We start from the raw sequence: 22,205 nt of genomic DNA, 5'->3' as shown, positions 1-22,205 counted from the left end.
GGCAACCTTGAGGCTCAACAAGGTAGGGGTAATACAGAAGGACCACAAGTTCAGCCGCTGGGATAGAACCAGGGCACGCCCTCTATCAGGAGAGCTGCATCAGCTCTTCTAGAGCAGGTTTGCGTCTATGAATTCTCTTAGTTTTCCTTCAGCTGAGAATGTCTTTATTTTGCCTTTATACATAAAGGATATTTTTGCTGGGTTTTGAATTCTAAGTTAACAGTTACGCTTTTTTTTCAGCACTTTATAAATACTATATCACAGGCTTGGATTGGTGGCTCACACTGTAATCCCAGCATTCTGGGAAGCCGACACAAATGGATTGCTTGAGCTCAGGAGTTCAAGACCAGCCTGGCGACATGTGAAACCCAGTCTCTACAAAAAATACCAAAATTATCTAGGCATCGTGGCGCCTGTGCCTGTAGTCCCAGCTACTTGGGGTGTTGAGGCAAGAGGATCACTTGAGCCTATACTGAGCCGTGATTGCAGCACTGTGCTCCAGTCTGCACAGCAGAGTGAGACCCTCTCTTAAAACATAAATACATGCATACATCAGTAAAATACTGTCTCACCTTCTCTGGCCTCCGTGGTTTCTGATGAGAAATCTGCAGTCATTCGTATCACTGTGTCTCTGCAGACACCGAGTCGTTTTTCTCTGGCTGCCTTCAAGACTTTTCCTTTGTCTTCAGCTTTCAGTCATTTGATTATCGTGTGTCTGTATGTAGATTTCTTTGTGATGATCCTGTCTGGAGTTTATTCAAGCCTTGAATGTGTAAGTTGATATCTTTCACTGAACCCAGGACATTTTAAGAACATTATTTAAATGTTTTCCGGCGTCCCTGTCTTTCTTCCTCCTTTCTGGGATCTGCGTGACATAAATGGTAGACCTTCTGCTGCTGTTGCACATGTGAGAGGGGCTCTGTTCTTTCTTTCATTCTATTTTTTGTCTTTACGGTCTACAGTGGACAATTTATATTTATCCACATTTAAGTTCACTGACTCTTTATTCCACTGTTTCCATACTGCTGCTGAGTCCACCAATGAGATTCTTGATTTGGGTCTCATATTTCTAAGTTCCCAAATTTCTACTTATGTCTTCTATTTATTTGCTAAGATTTCGTATATTAATGCTTGTTTCAAGAATGTTCACAATTGCTCATTTGAGCACTTCTGTGATAGCTGCTTTAAAGCCTTTGCCTATTAATTCCAACATCTGAGAAATCTCAGCACTTGTGTCTGTGCATTGTCCTTTCCAAAGAAAATTGGGGTGGGACTGGGAACAGTTGGGGATGACACAGAACCTGCAATGCACAGTGGGGGGACAAAGGAGAAGGTGACCTAAATTGTTATGTTCTTTGCATGCTCAGTATTTTTTTATTTTATCCTGGACGACTTGAATATTATAAAGTGAGACTCTGGTTCTTGTTTAAATATCAGGAAAAATGTTGATATTTTGTTTCAGCAGGTGATGGACACGGTTAGGTTCAGTCTACAGATCAAATTTGCCTTCTAAGCACTGTGATGTCAGCGTCCACTCAGTTTTCAAACTGCTTTTGGTCTCCCTTTCAGGTGTGCACCACCCAGAAGCCAGCCTGGGAACGAGGTGGTGACCTGTCCATCACTTCCATTCTTAGTCTTTGGTGTGCTCACTAGAACCAGATGCAAAATGTTGGCTTGGGAGTGAGCCCTGGAATTCATAAACAACTGTATGGAGTCAGCTCCCTGAGCTCCGCCCTCTCTGCATTCTCCCCGGTACTCTCAGTTCCCCAAGGCTTCCCTTCGTGGTCCTCCACCCCAAGCTGGGGTTCTGGTCACTCTGTTCTGCACACGTCCATGTTTGTAGCCCATGTTCAGGTCCAAGTGAAAGGAGAACAGAGAGAGAGAGAAAAATGTCAATGGAAGTTAGTCTCACCCGCTATGTGATCACAGTTCTTCTGAACAAAGACTAAGTTTACCCTCCTCAGAGTCTGGGCTCCTGCCAGTCCTGTTACTGGCTGCTGACGATGCAGGTGTGGGTTTGCCCAGGTCCTGTGGCATGAGAAACAGAGAAAGAGAAGAAATTTTTTGAAAAAGAAGAGAGGGCGAGGATGGTCGTGTTCTCTCCGGGCATCAGGAGTTTCTCTTTTCCCTCCTTGGGCCAAAACTGAAGACCTTCCCCTGCAGCTGTCTGAGCCCAGAGCCCACTTCCAGCTTCTAGCTCTGCTAAGTTCAAACCAAGGAATACAAGAGCTGGGAAAGTGATACTCACTATGGCTTTGATGTGCTTCAAATTCTGTGTTCTTCACCAATATGCCTTCTGCTGTTTTCACTGTCCTCAAACAACTGTTGTAAACTTGACCAACAGAAAGGATGGGTGAAGGGCACTTATCCCATCTTACCTAGAATCGGAACACCCGTGCTTTTAAATGTAGAGATTTCACAATAAAATCCCACCTTCTTCTGAAAATCTGGCAATGATGAGCCTTCATTTCTGCATAATGACAACGTGGAGGCCAACACTTGGCTGCCCCTCTAGACAGGCCAGCTCACACATTTGTGTGATATTTGCAGCCCCAGCTCAGGGGAGATTGACACCAACCATTTCCAAAAGGTAACCGTGTGGGTACCGCTCAGCCCCAGCTACGCAGCTTGCCTCTTGGATCATTAGGTCTTTCTGTGGCCAGCTCCTTCCTGCCTCTCCAGCCTCTGGCCCAAGTTCGTCCCTCCAAGCCCTGGCTGAAGCCTCTCCTACCCTGATTCACCCCCTCTTGGGGTCTTTGCTTTGATCTTCTGTCCACTCCCCTCCTTTCTCTCTCTCTCTTTTTTTTTTCTTTTTCTTTCTGAGACAGAGTCTTCCTTTGTTGCCAGGCTGAAGTGCAGTGGCGCAATCTCAGCTCACTGCAACCTCCGCCTCCTGGGTTCAAGCGATTCCCCTGCCTCGGCCTCCTGAGTAGCTGGGACTACTAGTGAGTGCCACCCACCTGGCTAATTTTTTGCATTTTAGTAGAGACAGGGTTTCACCACGTTGGCCAGGATGGTCTCGATCGCCCAACCTAATCATCCGCCCACCTCGGCCTCCCAAAGTGCTGGGATTACAGGTGTGAGCCACCGTGCCCGGCCCCTTTTTCCCCTTTTCTTTGGCTTCTCTCCCTCCTGCCATTCACCCAAGACCTCAGCCCAATCTGAGCAATTAGGTCCAGCTGTGCCCACCTAGACTTCTGTGTCTGTCCACCTGCCACCTACCTTTGAGAAAGACACCAGCCACAGCCTTCAGGGCCTGCCCCTGCCTTTTCTCAGCTTGCCAGGGCCTGGCAATTTCTGCGGGAACTCTAGTATCTTGATGAAATATTATGTCAAGAGTTACTGAAATGTTAAGACCCAGTAATTCAGCTGGGTGCAGTGACTCATGCCTGTAATCCCAGCACTTTGGGAGGCCGAGTCAGGCGGATCACAAGGTCAGAAGATCGAGACCATCCTGGCTAACATGATGACACCCCGCCTCTACTAAAAATACAAAAAATTAACTGGGTGTGGTGGTGCGTGCCTGTAGTCTCAGCTACTCGGGAGGCTGAGGCAGGAGAATCGCTTGAACCCAGGAGGTGGAGCTTGCAGTGAGCTGAGATCGTGCCACTACACCCAGCCTGGGCAATAGAGACTCCAAAAAAAAAAAAAAAAAAAAAAAAAAAAGACTCAGTAGTTCAGGCATCAGGCTCTTCTCTAAGAATGGGTGTTTTATTTATCTTAATTTTGGATTCTTTCATGTATATGATTTCCAAGACGCTTCTGGCTTTGGAAAATCTCCAGAGATTTTCCTACCGAATGAAACCCGGGTGTCAGTGAAGTTTTTCATATGCAGTAACTAACCTACCTGGAAAAATTCAGTCAGTTCTACCCTTACAGAAGACGACAGCACCCTCAAGTGGAAATTGGCACCAACTTCTCTCTGTTGAGGGTTTTAGCTGTGCAGTATTTCATCCTCATCCGTGGGGGATGCATTCCAAGACACCCAGTGGATGTGTGAAACTGCGGATGGTGTTGAGCCTTAGAGATCCTGTTTTTCAGATCTGATAACAGAAACAGCTACTGAGTAACTAATGAGTGGGTGGCATATAGACATGGGTCTCACTGGACAAAGAGAGGATCATTTCCCAGGCAGGACGGAGCAGGCGGGCACAAGGTTTCATTCCACTATGCAAAACATTGCTCAATTTAAAACTTATGAGTTGTTTATTTCTTGGATTCTCCTTTCAATGTCCTCAGACCACGGTTGACCATGGGTCACTGAAATCACAGAAAGCTCAATTGCAGAGAATAGGGGACTACTGTATACACATTGAAACCTGCAAGGTTCTGATTGACTTCTTCCTGCCACCCAGTCAGCTGAAATTTTAAAACCAGATACTTTGGGGCATGGAACTATTTTCTAAGAGTCTGTGGTTTATTTTATTGTTTTACTTTTAACAGAGCTGCCAAAAGGCTCCCAGATTTCGAAAATGGGCCCATGAAAATGAAAAGAGAACAAAGAAGACTGACACTTGGAATGCCTTTTGTAGAATAAGAGCTGAAAAAATGAAAAGGAACTCTTAGGGGTATTTTGAAGACAATTTGGTAACTATGGTTACCTCTAATTAGTGAGCACCTTATGCTTTCCAGATTTGAGTGAAGAAAAACAGAAAGAAAAAAACAATTCCAAAGAAGCAAAAATGCTGTTTCATCCAGTACATGTAATCATGTATTTTGGACATAAAAACAAAATACAGAAGTTTGTTAACAGCAGATCAACGCCCCACCTTCCCCTTCACCTCCTGCGTTTCTCTCTGCATGGCAATGCCTGATAAACCAAAACTGGGAGTTAAGAAAGGCTCCTGGAAGGAGGTGACACCAGAGGTCAGGGTGCAGGGAGACAGGCAGTGTACTACAGAGGCCCCTGACGCAGGAGCCCTAACTGTGGCTAAATTAGGGTGAAACCATCCAAATGAATGCCTCCTGGTCTATACTGGGCACGGGGGAGAGGACGAACCCTACTTTTGCTTCCTATCAGAAGTACTGAATTGGGGCTCTGTAAGTACTGGGATTTGAACTTGGACAGAAAGAGAAGCTCCAAGGGAAACTCTGCTGGGTCCACCTCAAGTTTCCTATGAGAAGGCACAACACAAAAAACACAGCCATGTACAGGGAAGGAGAGAAGAGGAGGCACCTTCTGCAATGCCGTGCCCTCGGACTCTCCCAGACCCGAGACCATGGTCAAAGCCCTGTCTTCTAGTCTGAACAAATCTGCAGCTGAATGCGGGCTGACACATGCTTGTAACAGGAGGGAGGAAGGCTCTGGTATCTCTGAGGGATTTCTCCACTTCAAGGAAGAAAGATTTCATCGACAACTCATAAACCAACTAGACAGGTTTCCAGTGAACACTGGCCACAGTGTGCAGAATAAAACGGTTGTCTCATTCTCTCTGGAAAAGAAAGGTGGGGATGGAACCTGGATTAGACAAACTTTGGCCTATGTGGTAAAAGTTGTTCGTTTGTTTTTTTCATTCATTTATTCATTTATTCAAAAGCTATTTACTGAAATGATCTTGGCCCAGGCAGTGTGCTGAGCACTAAAGACGCTGAAACGGGAGACACAGGGACTGACTCCAGCGCGTTCTCACTCTAGTGGGGGCGAGAGATCTGGTCCAAAGGCAAAGATGCAGGGATCATTTTCACGCGGATGGCTAACAGGCCCCTCAATCTCAGTATAGCCAAACGAACTCCTGACTTTCCCTCAAATTTCCTCTACCTAGTGCCCTCCCCAACTCAGCCAATGGCGGCTCCATCCTTCCCGTCGCTCAGACCCAAATCCGTGGAACAGTCCTTGACTCCTCCCTGCCCTGTGCACCTTTCATCTAATCCATCAGCATAACTTGTTGGCTTCACTTCACAGTGTGTTCAGAATCCACCCTCTTCCATCACGTTCACTGTTGCTGCCGTGGTCTGGGCCCTGAATCTCCCTCCGCTGCACTACCGAAAAACCTCCTCACCAGTCTTCCCACTTCCGCCCTCCAGTTTACATACGTGATCACGGTGATGCACAGGTCATGAGGTCACACTTGGAAATGACTATTTCCTTGCTTCACTATCCCTTCCTTGTTCCCTGCAAGCTCACACATGCGTGGACACCTATGGTTCAGATCTTCGTGAAATGGAAATTTGTATTCCTCCCACTGAGTAAAGAATTCTGAGCAGCTGAGGACAAAGGAGATAGGTGGTGGAGGAGTGAAGTCACAACCACTAATCAGTAGCAAGGACTACCACGCTGCTTTGTCCAGCCCAGGGAGTACAGGGACCTATGTAAACTGGTGTTGGAAGACGGAAAAAGCAGCATTGAGGCAACACAAAAGCAGCACTTGCAGTGGCAGGGATCGGAGGCCTTGCCTCCTGGGGCTGGAGGAGCCCAGCGGATAGGTTGTGACTGGTACGTTGAGAAGCTTAGAGGAGCCCAAACCTCCGAGGCGAGCGTGTTACCTGGCTGCTGTCACGCAGCCGGGCAGGGGGACGGTGTGATAAGGCACGCTCTAGGAATGAGGGGAAACTACAGACGGGAACCAAAGGCTGCTGGGTGAAGAAGTTTCTGGGAGGACACTGACGGGGACAGCACACAGACGGGAAGAAACATGTCTCCTCTCTCTCCTCCAGCCCCCAGCGATGTCCCTATGAGCAGCATCCGACACGGAAGTGAGGTGCGGTTCCAGCTCCAGGAGGGCATGAGACAGTGAATTTGGAGATAAGAGACGTACCGTAATGATGGGCGCAGCTGGTCTCCCCTTGCTTTTTAACTCGGGCTGTGTTGCCGTGCTGACCACACCAGTGCTCCACAGGTTTCGGCACATCAAGACAGGGTCATGGTGGAAGAGGACGAAGCCTGAACCTCTTTCTTCTGTAGATCCTGAACCTCCCTTTGGAGAATGTCCTGCATTTTCTTTTGTTTGTGTGATGGATAGCTGTATTGTGCTACATGGAAATGGTTTGAAGTAAGGAAGAAGAGTACAATTAGGTGTTAAACAGCCAAGGGGTGGACGGTGGTGGACATTCAACATTCTTCTTGTCTATGCAGCACCTTTAAATACCCTTCTTCTGTTTCGGAATTTTCTACCTCCCCAAAGTAGGAACCAGAAACTTTTTCCCAAGCCTCTTCTGCAGCTGGAGCACAGGCTTGTGAAGCTGGCCCCAGCCGTCATGTGGGCTGCATTGTCTGTGCCCTCCCGGAGTCAGCTGCTCATATGATTTGGGCATGTTCATACCTCCCAGGCTTCCAAGCCTGCTTCTCTGTCTTTAGGGAGAGTGTGTCATCTAATTATTTTTTCATTAATAAATCCTTTTTCTCCTTAAGCCATCTAGAGCAGGTTTCTCCTGTTTATACTTAAGAGGCTTAACTGGCCGGGCGCAGTGGCTCACACCTGTAATCCCAGCACTTTGGGAGGCCGAGGCGGGTGGATCATGAGATCAGGAGAAGGAGACCATCCTGACCAAACTGGTAAAACCCTGTCTCTACTAAAAATGTTTTTAAAAAGCGGGGTGTGGTGGTGCATGCCTGTAGTCCCAGCTACTCTGGAGGCTGAAGTGGGAGAAGTGCTTGAACCCAGGAGGCGGAGATTGCAGTGAGCTGGTATCACTCCACCGGCTTAACTGATGCAGATCATAAGAATATCCCATTTATTACATTACTCATATATATAAGTTTGAACTTTTTAAATTTTTGTGGGTATACAGTGAGTATATCTATTTATGGAGTACAGGATGCAATGTGTGAGAATCACGTCAGGTAAACGGGGTATCCGTCACCTGAAGCATTCATCCTTTGTGTTACAAACAGTCCAATTATACTCTTTGAGTTATTTAAAATTATACAATTAAATTGCTTTTGACTACAGCCACCCTGTTGTGCTATCTTGCTGATTCTTCCTAACTACTCTGTGTATACATAAACCATCCCCACGTTCCAGCCCCAACCTGCCACTACCCTTCCCAGCCCCTGGCAACCATCTTTCTATTCTCTATCTCTGTGAGTTCAATTGTCTTAATTTTTAGCTCCCACAAACAAGTGAGAACATGCGAAGTTTGTCTTTCTGCGCCTGGCTTATTTCACTTAACAAAATGACCTCTGGTTCCATCCATGTTGTTGCAAATGACTGGATCTGGTTCTTTTTGTGGCTGAATAATACTCCGTTGTGTATATGTACCACGTTTTTAAAATCCATTTGTTTGTTGATGGACACTTAGGTTGCTTCCAAATCTTGGCTATTGTGAATAACGCTGCAGTAAACATGGGAGTGCAGGTATCTCTATGATAAACTGGTTTCCTTTCTTTTGAGTGTTTACCTAGGAGTAGGACTGTTGGATCGTATGGTAGCACTATTTTTAGTTTTTAGAGGAACTTCCACATTGTTCTCCGTAATAATTGTACTGATCTACATTATCACCAACAGTGTACAAAGATTTTCTTTTCTCCACGTCCCCGCCAGAGTTTGTTATTGCCTGACTTTTGGATATATTTCATTGCAGTTTTGATCTGCATTTCTCTGATGATCAATGATATTGAGTACCTTTTCATATACCTGTCTGCCATTTGTATGTCTTCTTTCGAGAAATGTCTATTCAGATCTTTTGCCCATTTTTTAATTGGGTTATTAGAGTTTTTTCCTATGAAGTTGTCTAAGCTCCTTATACATTCTGGTGATTCCTTGTCAGATGCATAGTTTGGAAATCTGTAGACTGTTTCTTCACGCTGTTGATTGTTTCCTTTGCTGTGGGGAAGAAGCTATTTAACTTGATGTGGTCCCATTTGTCTATTTCTGCTTTGGTTGCATGTGTTTGTGGGACATTACTGGAGCAATCTTTGCCCAGTCCAATATTCTAGAGAGTTTTCTTGTAGGAGTTTCATAGTTTGAGGTCTTAGATTTAAGTTTTTAATCCATTTTGATTTTGTTTCTGTATATGGAGAGAGATAGGGGTTTGGTTTCATTCTTCTGTATATGGATATCTAGTTTCCCAAGCACCATTTATCAGAAAGATTGCCTTTTCTTCAATGTACATTCTCAGCACATTTGTCAAAAATGAACTCACTGTAGATGTATGGATTTGATTCTGGATTCTTTATTCTGTTTGGTTTGTGTGTCTGTTTTTATGCCACTACCATGCTGTTTTGGTTACTATAGTGTAATTTGAAATCAGGTAACGTGATTCCTCCGGTTTTGTTCTTAGAATAGGTGTGGCTTTTCTGAGTGTTTTGTGCTTCCACATAAATTTTAGAATTTTTTTTTTCTATTTCTGTGAAGAATGTCACTGGTATTTTGGTAGGGATTGCATTGAATCTGTAGATTGCTTTGGGTAGTATATGGACATTTTAACAATACTGACTCTTCCAATCCATGAACATGGAATATACTTCAATTTTTTATCTTCTCTTCAATTACTTACCTCAGTGTTTTATGGTTTTTATTGTAGAAATCTTTCACTTATTTGGTTAATTCCTAGGTGTCTTATTTTATTTGTGGCTACTGTAAACGGGATTACTTTCTTGATTTCTATTTCAGATTGTTCACTGTTGGCACAAAAAAATGCTGCTGATTTTTGTATGTTGACTTTGTATCCTAAAACGTTACCAAATTTATCAGTTTTAACAGTTTTTGTTGGCATCCCTAGGTGTTTCCAAATATAAAATCATCTGCAAACAAGGATAATTTGACTTCTTGCTTTCCAATTTGAATGCCCTGTATTTCTTTCTCTTGTATGATTGCTCTAGCCAGGACTTCCAGCACTATGTTGAATAACAGTGGTGACAATGGGCATCTTTGTCGTGTTCCACAGCTAAGAGGACAGGCTTTCAGTTTTCCCCCACTCAGTATGATACCAGCTATGGATCTGTCATATATGACTTTTATTATGTTGAGGTATGTTCCTTCAATAACCTGGTTTTTGAGGGTTTTTATCATAAATAGATGTGGAACTTTATCAAATGCCTTTTCAGCATCAATTGAAATGATCATGTGGTTTTTATTCTTTGTTCTACTGATGATATGTATCACTTAATTGATTTGCGTATGTTGAACCATCCTTGTATCCCAGGGATAAATCTCACTTGGTCACGATGAGTGACCTTTTTAATGCATTGTTGAATTCAGTTTGCTAGTATTTTCTTGAGGATTTTTGCATCACTATTCATCAGTGATGTTGTTCTTGAAATTCCTCCTAAAGAATGTGTTTTAAAATACAGGTGAGTGAGGGCACAGTGGAGAAATAAGGCCCCACAGGGGGAGGGAGGCGCTGAGATCCATGTTATTGGTGGAGAAATGGGCCAGGATTGGAATGAAGAAGCCAAACTTCTTTATAGCAGACAGAACAGAGAAAGCAGTGAGTGAGCCCGCAGCAGGCTTACAGGTTTGAGCACAGGAAGTTGGAAGAGTTCCTGTGTGGTGCTTCTGCTTTCTTTAGGAAAGAGGCCAAATATCTTTCACTGAGACAGAGAGAGAGAGGGAGAGATGAAGCAGAAAGTGAGGAATGAGGAAGGTTTGAGATCGTGCCTGTAGAGAACAAGAGAGACAGCTAACTGGAGAAACAGGGCCCCTGGCCTCCTTGAAGGCCCGGCTGAGGTGGAAGAATACAGACTTGGCACTCACACTTGGGGCTCCCATACCCACTGTTTTCACTGGAAGCCAGCAGCCTGGGTTGGTCAGGAAAGAAGGAGGTGAACAGGTGAATGATCCAGAATTGAGTGCAACAGTAGACCATAAAACTTAGGAATTAAAGGTATTGAAATTATAGGCCATGGTCTAGGCTGGATAGAAGAAAAGGTAAGAAGATTGTGGGGGGCAGTCGAATGGCAAACTAGAGAAGCAGAGGAGGCAGGGGACTAGCTGTTTCTGTGAGGTCTAAGAATGCGTGGGGAATGTTCTGACTGAGAGAGGCACGTGCCAAGAGGTTGTGTGAAAGAGTGGGGCAACTGATTTTTAAATTTCAGAAGTTGAGTGATTTCAGGTGGTAAGTTCAAGGATGTGGCTTCGGGAGAGCTTGGCAGAAGTGGAAGGGTGGTGAAGGCCAGAAGAGACTGGAAGTAGAGGAACTGGGGTCCCAGAGCCAAATGACTGATATATATTCAAAGTGACAGCATGTATGTAATATAAACAAATCACTGCTTCGCTCATAAGTTTTTGTTTAGTTATAACTGCAGAATGACAGAGGTTGAGTATAACAGTGGATCTCTGTGTTAAATGCTCTATGCACACTTTCAATGAATAATATGCACTACCGTCATAATTCTTGTATATTTCCCTGTTTGTTCTCATATTTTTAAAAGGTAATTTTTTTTTTAGGAGTTTCACTCTTGTTGTTCAGGCTGGAGAGCAATCCGCCATCTTGGCTCACTGCAACCTCTGCCTCCCAGGTTCAAGTGATTCTCCTGTCTCAGCCTCCCAAGTAACTGAGATTACAGGCATGTGCCACCATGCCCAGCTAATTTTGTATTTTTAGTAGAGACGAGGTTTCACCATGTTGGCCAGGATGGTCTCAAACTCCTGACCTCAGGTGATCCACCAGCCTCGGCCTCCCAGAGTGCTGGGATTATAGATGTGAGCCACCACATCAGGTCTTGAAAGGTAATTTAATGTCTATTGAAACTAATATTTTAAAAATTCAGCTTGTTTTATACTTCTTTGTATTGCATTTTATTTTTCCTGAAATTCTTTATTATTGTATTTTATAAAAATATTGGCCCATGGTGGACAGACGATTTTAAAAAACAGCACACCAGTCTTTCACCACTAAGATTTGGGAAGGACGGTTCTGTGCATCCATAAAGCCCCAGCGTTGTGGCTGGCTGTTCACAGCTGATTAGCTGACCCCTTCATCCCTGTGAACAGCCACTCTGGGTCAGGACTCGGGCCTTGAGAGGGCAGTGGCAGAGTGGGACCAGAGCCGGGACTACAGCTGGTGGGGCTGGGGTGCCGCCAGACTGGGTTCCTGAGCCAGGCAGCTCACTTTCTTGGTGGGTCATTTCCATAGTTTCTATGGAACTCCAGAACAGCGAAACACACAGTAGCATTTCTTGTCCAGTCACAGGCTAGTGGCCCAAGGGTGGCAAAAGCTACCACTGGCTTGAAATCATATAATCAGGAGAGTCGGGGTCTGAGGGGCCTTAGCGTCACAGGTGACAGAGGCCCCAGGGAGGACTGTGGGTTTACGCAGTTGAGGTGTGGGGAATAACACATCACCATTCTGTTCTTTCTTCTCTGAAAAGACATGCCTAAACCTTTGCCTGCCAGGCGAGAATCTCCTCTATCAACAGCCCTCACTGTTACCAGCTGCCTGGCCCTGGGAAACCCTGCTGAATTCTGCCCCACCTTGCTCCTGGGGGCCCCAGGTCCCTCTCTTGCTTCCTGCCCCTGGGTCTTGTCACATTGACGTATGGACATTGCTGAGCCTCGGCGCTGCTGGTCCCCGAGGCTGCTGGTCTAAGCTGAAGGCGTGGATTTCTCTCGCTGGTTTTCAATTCTTTGGGACTTCAAAGTAGGATCGGCCTAAAAGTCTGGCATTTGGCATGGTGAACGACCAAGTACTGCCAAGCAAACATGTCCTTCGGTCCTGGATTCAGTCCCTGTGCTGTGGCTTTGCAGAACTTAGGAACTACGGGCTGAAATAGAAAGGGAGAAAAGGCTCTCACTTTCAGATGTTTTCAGAAAAAAAAGCCAAATATTTTCTAACAAGATGCCTTAGAAAGAAGCAGGTTGATTTCACAAGGCGAGAAGCACCCTAATACAGGGCACGCTTTGTGAGCTCTTTTTAAAACTGCCTTCCTACTTCCTGGGTGCGGCAGGATGATGGGCAAGTGTTTTCCTCTTCATTCTCTGATTCATTCATTCCCTTGCATGAAAGGCTGTGCACCTGCTGTTCCCTCGTTCTGGAGGGCCTCCCTCCAGTTCTCCCGGATAACTGAGATGGTGCTCCTGCCTTCCCTCAGGCGGCTCCTGAGCTCCCCAAACAGAGGGTCCCCTCCTCTGTCTCCATGACCCTCCTGCTGCCTATGCAGATGGAGGCCCTTACAAGGCTGGGGCTGTGTGGACTCCCATCTGCCCAGAGCAGCATGGAACTGAATCTGACTGAGCCGGGACATCTCGAGGGGGAGATTGGGACGGAGGAACCCGGAATCGGGCGGGAAGATCCTCCACCTACAGAGTCCTTGGGGATCTGGCATGGCACCCCTACCGCTCCCACCCCACCCCCAGCACAGTAGCCCCGAGTACCCCCAAGCTCCAGAAGGGACACCAGACTCCTGGCCCCAAGGAGGGCTCTGGAATGTGAGGGGCCAGGCCTTCTTCCTGGGCACCCCAGAAACAAGCGCTCTATTTGCAGTGAGGATGTTGGGACTCCAGGAGGCAGAACTGCCTGCCTTGAACTGCATTTCAGGGAAAGCAAACCCCCCTGACCCGGTATTTGGATTAGGGCGGGTTCTTCGGGCCTTTTGCTGTCTCCAAGTGCCCTCTGCTGGCTGCGGAAAAACAGACCTTTTAGGATATGATGTTTTCGAGCCGTGAGCTCAGATGCACAAAAAATTTCATTTTGTTTTTCTAAATCTCGATGTAATTCCTGTTATAAGCTCCCAATCAACTCAGGTAGCTCAGCATGACTTTCCTCCCCCACCAGCTTCTCCTCAGGTGGCATCTAGGTTCTGGCCAGAGCTGTGGGAGAGGCTGGCGTCACCTCTGTCCTGTTGGCAAGGCTCTTCTGGATGCACCTGCCCCTCTGCTCCCAGGCAATGTGTGGAGTGATGCCCACATCTGCCTGAGGCCAGGTACTCCGGGATCTCCTGGACTTCTCCACGGAGATGCCTCCGTGGCCGTTTCTGCCTCCTCACTGCTCCGTGCGGTCCCCGCCCTGCGATGGGGTGAGGTGTGGGGAGGGGCCCTGCGATGGGGGTGAGGCGCGGGGAGGGGCCCTGCAATGGGGGTGAGGCATGGGGAGGGGACCCTTCCATGGGGGTGAGGCGTGGGGAGGGGCCCTGGAACATCCTCACTTCCCCAGGCCCTGCAATGAGTTCATCCGTCCTTGGAGCCCCAAGCTCATCAGGGGCTTCTCCTATAACCTTGGTCGTGGCCCACAGACAGGGAGAGGAGAAAGGCCCGCACACCCGTTCAACGCTGGCATCCCTCTCCAACTCCCACCGCCTGGAGCATCTGCGTGAAGTCCTTGTCCTTTGTGCTTGGCACGCAGGAGTGGCAGATGAGAAGGCCGCGGAAAGAGAAACTTTCACCAACTCGATGCTTTAACAATTTAAAAATATATTCTTTCTTAAAGAGAGAGAGAAACTGGCTCCACAAGTTTCCTTCCAAACCTTTGGTCTCACACCAAAATGTACACTCAGCTTTGTCCTTCCTCATATTTGAAAAACAAGAATTTTATTATCTTTGTTTTCTGGTCTCATCAAATGCCTCTTTGACAACTTCTCCCTTAGGCCATGGTGTCCTCTGGTTGACCTTCCTCGGCTGGGAGAAGGGCTTGGGACACACATGAAGAAATTCGACACAGAACAGGGAAGACGCCCCAAACTACCGTAAACATCCTTCGGTCACACTCAGGAGACAGGGAATGCCTTCCAGGTTTGCAGAACGTGTGACAGTAGAGGGCATCAGAGGGCTTCCTGGCTTTTCAGATTAACTCTTTTTTCCTCCACTTTTTAAATTTTTTTTCTAAGTTTTATTCTTTACTTTTCCTGAAAACACTTCAAAGCGAATTGCAGACACCAAGCCCCTTGGTCTTAACCCTTTAGCTCCTGGGAAATAGGACATGCCCTTCCACATCCACAGTGCAATTACTGAATTCAGGAAGCTTCACACCTGTACAATTTCAGAAACACATGCTGTGTGTTCAGATTTCTCTGACGACTGTCCCAGCATTGTCTTCACTCCAGCAGCCAATTCAGATCACGAATCGCATTCGCTGGCTTGTCCCTTCAGCCTCCTCTAACCCAGAACAGTTTCTCACTCTTTGTAATGACACTGACAATTTTTTAAGGGACGGGTACATTGTTTTATAAGATGATAAATGTCCCTTGATTAGTCACCCTCATGATTCAGGTTCTGCATTTGTGGCAGAACAGCACGGCGTGGCGTGTGTCCCTCCCAATACATCTCATAACAGGAGGTGTCTTCCGGCAGTTTGTCCCATTTTGGGTAACGTTAAATTTTATGACTTGTTTAAAGTGGCCTACTGCCCAACAGAGGTGTCCACTGCGAAGATATCTTCCCCGCTTTGTAAATTAGCAAGAATTCTGTGGGAAGATATGAAGGTGTAAATATCCTGCTGCTTAACGGATTCTCACCCCGTGGTTTTCACACCCATTGTTGTCTGAATTAGTATTATGGCTGCAAAATGGTTGTTTTTCTGATTCTGCTGTCCCTTCTGTATCTGTCATTGACCTTCCTTCTGCTGTAAGGAAGGGCTTAGAGGAATGCATTCCAGGCTCCCCTTTCCATCCTCCCTCTGATTGGAATGCCTTTCCCACTTGGGAAACCCTAGCAGCCCAGGTCCAGGCTCAGCCTCCCTCTGCCCCTGCTGGGCAGTTAAACCACCCACTCTCTCTCTCTTCCCTTCAAGTAAGAGGGGCTGCAGCTGCCTGCCTTCTCAGAGCCCCTGAGACAAGGAGAGACTGGAAAGGGGAACCCCCTCGCACAGCAGAACCCCCACCCAAACTCCACCTGGTCTAGTGCGGAGGGCCTCAGACTTTGGTGCACACCAGAATCACCTTGAGGGCTTGTTACAACACAGGTACCTGGGCCCCAGATCTGGGATTCCAATGCACTATCAAAAAATCCTACTGGCTTAACAAGAAAGTTGTTTCTCCTCCAGGTTACATGGCAACCAGGTTGGCAGGAAGCTGTGGTCCACACACCTGAGGACTCAGGATAATGGAGACGCCACCACTTCAATACGTGGTTTGAAAGAGAGGCCACAGAGTCCTATGTGGATGTTCCTCTGCTTATTGCCCACTGGTCAGAACTAATCATGTGACCTGCCCGACTGCAATGGCTGGGAAATGGGGATCAGATGAATCATCTGCTGAGCCCCATGACTTCCGCCACCAGCACACTTCCTGCATCCGACCAGCCCCTGCCACGCAGGCCTCCTCTCTGTTCTCAAGGGCAACAAAGTGCTTTTCTGCCTCTGCACCTTCACACCAGCTGCTCTCTGTGCCGCAATGCCCATGCCAACTCTCACATGCTTCACTCAATTGCCCTCCCTGGAGAGGCTTCCTCAGACTGTCCAATCCAAAGCAGCCACCCACTCCTTCACACGCCCTGTTCTAATTCTCTGCGCAGCCCTTGTTATTCTACACCTGTGTTGTTCTCACACCCCCCGTGACAGCAGAGCCCGGCTCACTTGCTCAGCCCCAGCACCTGCGATACCTGGCACATGGGGGGTACTCAGAATACATTTACTCAACTATTAACTCTAAGGTGCATTACTGTTTTCATGTCACAGGTTAAAAAAAAATGGAGGACCTAAAGAGGATGCATGGCTCACCCAAGGTCGCACTGCCGCCAAATGGTCAGCACCTGACTTCAGACCCACAACACCACGTCTGACAGCAGCGTTTGTCTGCCTGATCTCACCGCTTGCAAGCATTGAGGGGGCAGAACGTTTTCTCCTTCTGTTCTCCTCACTCTTCTCCATCTGGTGGACCTCCACTGTCCTTGGGTGTCTCTTAGCCCAACGCTATGGAAGGCAGTTTGGCAACATCCATTTAGGAATTTACTCCACAGATGCGCTCACATATGGGATGATCACATACATGCAAGGTTTGTCACCGTAGCACTGTGACAGCAAAAGATTAGAATCAACCCAGTGATGCCAGGCACAGTGGCTCACACCTATCTCAGTGCTTTGGGAGGCTGGGGCAGGAGGATCACTTGAGCTCAGGACTTCAACATGGTGAGGCCCCACGTCTACAAAAAATACAAAATAAATAAAAATTAGCTGTGCATGATGGCACACACCTATGGTCCAAACTACTTGGGAGGCTGAGGCAGCAGTATCACTTGAGCCCAGGAGGTCAAGGGTGCAGTGAGTCATGTTTGTGCCACTGCACTGCAGCCTGGGCAATGGAGTGAGATCTTGTCTCAAAAACAAAACAAAACAAAACAAAATGAGTTATCCCAGTGACCATCTGTAAGGGACGGTTCATAAGGGTATGTAAATATTCACAGTGGGAATATACACTCAGTGGAATAGTACACAGCCCTGAAAAGTGAGGGACATCTTCAGAGTCTGATTGGAAAGTTGTCTAAGGTACATCATGTTGAAAGAAAGAAGGCACGTAATGGCATGTAAAGTATACGCCTTTCATTTAATTTTCTGCTAAACACTTTCAAGTCTTACATAATGAGATCGTCTCCTTGATGAAAAGATAAAAACAAAATACAAATCCGAATACCAGTGTGGTTTCCATCATTTGAACTTATTTTATTGATACTCATCAGCAAATGAAATTGTGCTGATTTCTGATGCATTACAACACACTTTTTGGTAGTGGTTGCACAATGGTGACTGTTTATTTACTATAGTAAATGTTGCAACCTCTGAACTGCCAATTTTTACATGATATTTCTGGCAATGACGAACGCCTCCTCTCTCTCAATACATAAACTGGTCCGTTCAGTCTATGATTTTCATATTCCTTTGTTATTCTACCTACTGCTTTAAAATACATTCAAATAAAAAGATATAAGTTACTTGCAGTGAGTGCACACATACAACAGTCAGGACAGCTGAGAACAATGAACCGATACTCTTGTGTTCAGAGAATAAATAGTCTGAAACCGTGGGACTGAAGCTTGTTCCTTAGGGGCTTTATCCTTGGCGGGCATGAGGTTACCCTCACTCAGTGGAAGGATGCATCTTCTGCTGGTGGGGAGGACACAGAGTGACAGTTTCATTTATGTGGGATGTTTTCCTTCCATAAATGTCTGGGGCACGGTGTCACGGGACCCCATGATGTACAGTGCAGCCCTCACATTAGAATCAGTAAGTTATGTGGTTGGACTGGGATGCCACAGACACACTATGACTGGAACTGGAAGGAAAGAGAATGTGTATTTAAAACACGGCAGACAGAAATAATAAATAAAAGTTTAAAACCGAATCGGCGACTGCAACAGGACCAGCCTCCTGGTTCTCTTCGCAAGCACCTGTGTCTTTTCCTAAGGGTCAAAAGTGGCACGGGGAGAAAAAGGCTTTGGAGGGAAAGAAAACACCTGCTGTGACCGTGTGCTGCTGTCAGACAAGAAGGCAGAACGTGTGGGCACTGAATGGCGTGATCGGAGACCGCACGGCGACCGCACCCCGGCCGGCCTCGGGTTCCAGAGGTGGCACTGGAGCCAGCGGAATGCCCAAGCCTTGTTGTCCCTGAAACCAGTTTGTTATGCCTGCTTGTGACAAATTGGTGTTGACAGATTTCTTTAATAAGCTTCTCCCCTATCCTTTTTCCTTTTAATCCTATTGTTAAAGGTGTCTTGGGTCTGGTCTTACATCAATTTGGTTGTGACACCGGGTCCCAGAAAAAGCTGCCATCTGTTTAGCGGCTTGGTGTGTTTGAAATGCATATTTGAACCACACAGACAACATACACTACCAGTACCATGACTTCCCTGCATATTAAAAAAAGGAAAAATAAAACAGATCACACAGAACACGGACGGGCTGCTGAACAACGCAGCAGGACCATAAATACATTCTCTCAGGTCGGACATCGGGCCTGACGGCTGCTCACAAAACACAGGATGACCTCAAGGGAAAGGCGTGAAAACAAAAGGTCACACCTCAGAAAAGAAACGACTGTCCACTGAGGCGGAGCAGCGAAGGTCTTCAAGAAGCTGGGCCACCCATAAAAAGAAAAGCCCTCCGATCAGCAAAGCCACGTCAGCCACACGTGGCTGAGGATGGAGGCTGCTTAGGCTCCTTACAGGGTGGGTGAGGCGAGGTGTTATGACCCGTGCCGCGTGACAGCTCGTGGTGTGCCAGCCACAGAATTCACCGGTTTCCTATCCATAGGATAAGAACACACTTGGGAGTTTCAGTGCTGCTAAAAGGAAAGAGGAAAGGACCCCACCTTCCCCCACGTGAGCACAGGTGAAGTCTTCGTGAGCGTGATGACAGTGCAGACGCGTTTCCCGTGGGATCTGAAGGAGCAGGGCGGACACGGGGTCTCCAAGTCCTATGTACACATTTTACAAAGTTTCCACTCTTCCTCCCTTAGGCACGAGGTTGATTTGTCTAGCTCAGGAGGGGGTGGACAGAGAAGGGCAGCGGGAGGGAGTGCGCCCCGGGGAGGAGCGGAGCGGGAGGAGGGCGCAAGGCAGGAGAACGTCACCTCCTCCAGGGCAAGCGGCCCCTGCGGTCCTCACCGTAAGCTAGTTTGTTTGGAGAGCTTAGCACCCATCAAGATGCCTGAGGTGAGAGTCACGGGGGCCTTCATCTGCATGCTGGACCCCACCATGGTGGGGAAGCTGCGGTTCCGCCGGATGCCACTGTTGAGCTGTAGCCCGCCGATGGCACTGGTGACAGTGGGGCATCCCAGGGGCAGGCCCTCGGGTACCAGGCCTCTGGGGACAAGGGCTGGCGCTGGCCCCGGGGGCCCACACAGGAGGGGTCCCTGCTCCTCAGTCAAGGTGGGGATGTGGGGTCGCCCTGAGTTCACCACTCTGGCCACGCCGAGCCTTCTGACTTTGTCCACGAGGTTGAGGTTGGAGACCGACACGTCGGTCTGGCTCTCGCTGCTGCGGACGTTCTTTTCTCTCACCTCCCTCAGGATGGAGCTGGCCGGCTTGGACGCCAGGAAGGTGTCGTAGGGGGGGCTCGTGCACTTGAATTCAAAGGAGGGCGGGGAGGATGTGGGTGTCTGCATGGGCGAGTTCGGCGGGGTGGAGGGGATCACGGCCATCTTGGGCGCGTAGGAGTGCAGCAGCGAGCCCCGGCCGGCTCTGTCCCAGCTCTGGGGGTCGTACACGGCAGCAGAAATGCCCCGCTCCTTCAATAGCCACACGAGCCCCAGGGATGTGCTCATGGTGGTCGTGGACTCACGGGTGTTAGTGAAGGACTCAGCCAGACTCAGTCTCCGTGGAGTGCATGGTGTGGCCACTGGCGTGGACTTCAAGTGGCTGGCGCTGCCACAAGCTGGAGTTGGGGCTGAGTTAAGGCTGGAAGGAGAGACGACAGGTTATTCGCCAGAAGCCCACGAGCTCCACAGAAAGCGCCAGCAGCCAGTCTCCTGCGGGGGGTGTGGGGAGGCCCAGGACACGATGGGAGGGTTCCCCCAGTGGAGGTCCCCAAAGGCTCCGACCACATCTGCCCTTCCCTCTCACCCTGCAAGGGGAGCATGTTTCAGTGAACAGGAGGCTGCAGTGACCCCCTTTGCCCATCCCTGGCTGGTGGGCCCAGCTGTCGCCTCCGCAGTTGAAGGAACAGGCTCAGAGCTAGGGGTTCACTTGGTGCCACATCTGGCTGCTGGGTGGACACCACAAGTTGAGTGACTCTAAATCCGTCTGAGAACAAGAAAAGAAGCCCTTTGGCAAACAGGCACTCTCTCCCCACCAGATTTACCCAGATTCCTGTGCTCCTTCCTAGTACCTACTTCTCCCTGAAGCAAGACGTGAGCCAGGACTCCGGGAGACGAGACACTTTATCTTAGGAAGGGCAAGGATGGCCACAGCACGTGGGCTGAGGCCGGGCTGTGCCCCTCGGTCCGCTGTGGCCGTGGGCTCTGACTCCGGGTGCAGAGCTCCTGCCTCTGTCCCACGCTGCCTTACCCCTCTTTAAATGCTGCCCAAATCCACACTAACCAGTGGAGTTGGAGGGTCGGGGGAGGCACGTCGCATATGAACAGATCTCCATCGACGACGCTGCCCAGGGAAAGGCCCGCCGCAGTGTGTGGAGCCCGAGGCACCGAGGAAAGCGGAAGGTCTGTTCATTCATGCGGCTCGTGCTCACCGGGGACTCACTGGTTCCAGCAGCTGAGATCCAGCCGTGGAGACCGTTTAGGACCGAAAAGTTTCCGGAAGGGCAGCGGTGGGAAATGCATTGCTGTCTGCTTAAAAAGCAGGAAAGGTTCTCTCTCTTTTCATATGTATAATTGCAATTACCTTTGCACCAACCTAATAACTCGCTCTCCTTAGGGACTGTGAAGAATTACCAGTGCTGCCTGTACTGTAAGTCACCACTGTGGTGTATTGGGGAAACTTCCAATTGGCAATAAAGTCCTTGGCTATGACACTGCCGCCCTGCAAAGCTGGGAGAGGTTCTCTTTTAACAGCTGCTACAGGGTCTGGGGAGGCCAAGCAGGCAAGGAAGCTCCGCACTGCATCTAAATGAGCGACCAAGAGCCAACAGGCGCTCCCCGCTTCTCAACAAGCAGCCAGGAGGCAAAGGCGCACGGCCCTCCTAACACTCTGGTGTCCACGCCGGCTCCAGGATTTTGCTGGGGCTGCCAGTGCGCCTTGGAGCAGGTCAGCTGTGTGGTCCCTGAGAGCTGAGGATGGAGACTTCTCTCCCCAGCCTGGTGTAAGGAAGTCCACGCATTCTGGGAAAGGCACCAATGGAGGGAAAGGGAAGGAAAGGGCCCGATCTGGGGGCAGGTCTTTGGAATGAGCAGAGAAGGGTCCCCCTCCCTCATGGGAGACGGTTCAAAACGACGTACAAGCTAGCGGCACCATCTGGCTCCACACGCAGGGGACCTCAGCCCTGGAGGTCGGCATGGTGTGGGCATCCCAGAACGGCCCGTCTCACACAAGCTCAGGGGTGGGGATGCTGGTGGGCTGGGGGCACTCAGAGAAGCATGATTAGAAACCACAGCAGATTCCTAAGGCTAAACGTGGAATTTTTTCTAAAGGCAGGGTTGGAGTTTTACAAATGTTGATGTGCCCTCAGTAAAGGACAAAAAGCCGCAGACTTGAGACCATGTGGACATGGCCATCCCGAGGGAGACTGTTTCCATTTTGTTTGTTTCAATTGATTTGTTGCCGTTTTATTTCGGGCAGCCTTTCTTTCAAACTCAGGCCAAAAAAATAATAATAATAAAAATAAAAGCCTTCTCTTGCTACTGACTTCCCAGGCTTGGCTCGGCCGGACAGCCACATGAAGACCTGTGCGCGGCTTGAGTCCTGTGGCTACAGTCAGGAGCGCCATCCAGTAACCCAGCACCAGCC

General features: G+C 48.3%; 1 protein-coding gene across 12 annotated transcripts in view; it reads right to left on the bottom strand.

The window, feature by feature from the left end:
* Positions 1 to 17,443: 17,443 nt before the first annotated feature.
* Positions 17,444 to 22,205, bottom strand: part of TRAK1 (trafficking kinesin protein 1) — a 200,575-nt gene continuing 195,813 nt past the window's right edge. For all 12 annotated transcript variants that reach the window (XM_032264176.1, XM_032264177.1, XM_032264169.1 and 9 more), the window contains one exon: positions 17,444 to 20,201. In XM_032264176.1, the coding sequence (XP_032120067.1) occupies positions 19,406 to 20,201 (796 nt within the window). In that variant the 3' untranslated portion in view covers positions 17,444 to 19,405. The remainder of the gene's footprint in view (positions 20,202 to 22,205) is intronic.

Source organism: Sapajus apella, unplaced genomic scaffold, assembly GCF_009761245.1.
Source record: "Sapajus apella isolate SASKATOON/1434 unplaced genomic scaffold, GSC_monkey_1.0 scaffold143, whole genome shotgun sequence".
Lineage (NCBI taxonomy): Eukaryota > Metazoa > Chordata > Mammalia > Primates > Cebidae > Sapajus > Sapajus apella.
The sequence above is the reverse complement of the archived record's forward strand: the minus strand, read 5'-3'. Positions and strand labels throughout refer to the sequence as shown.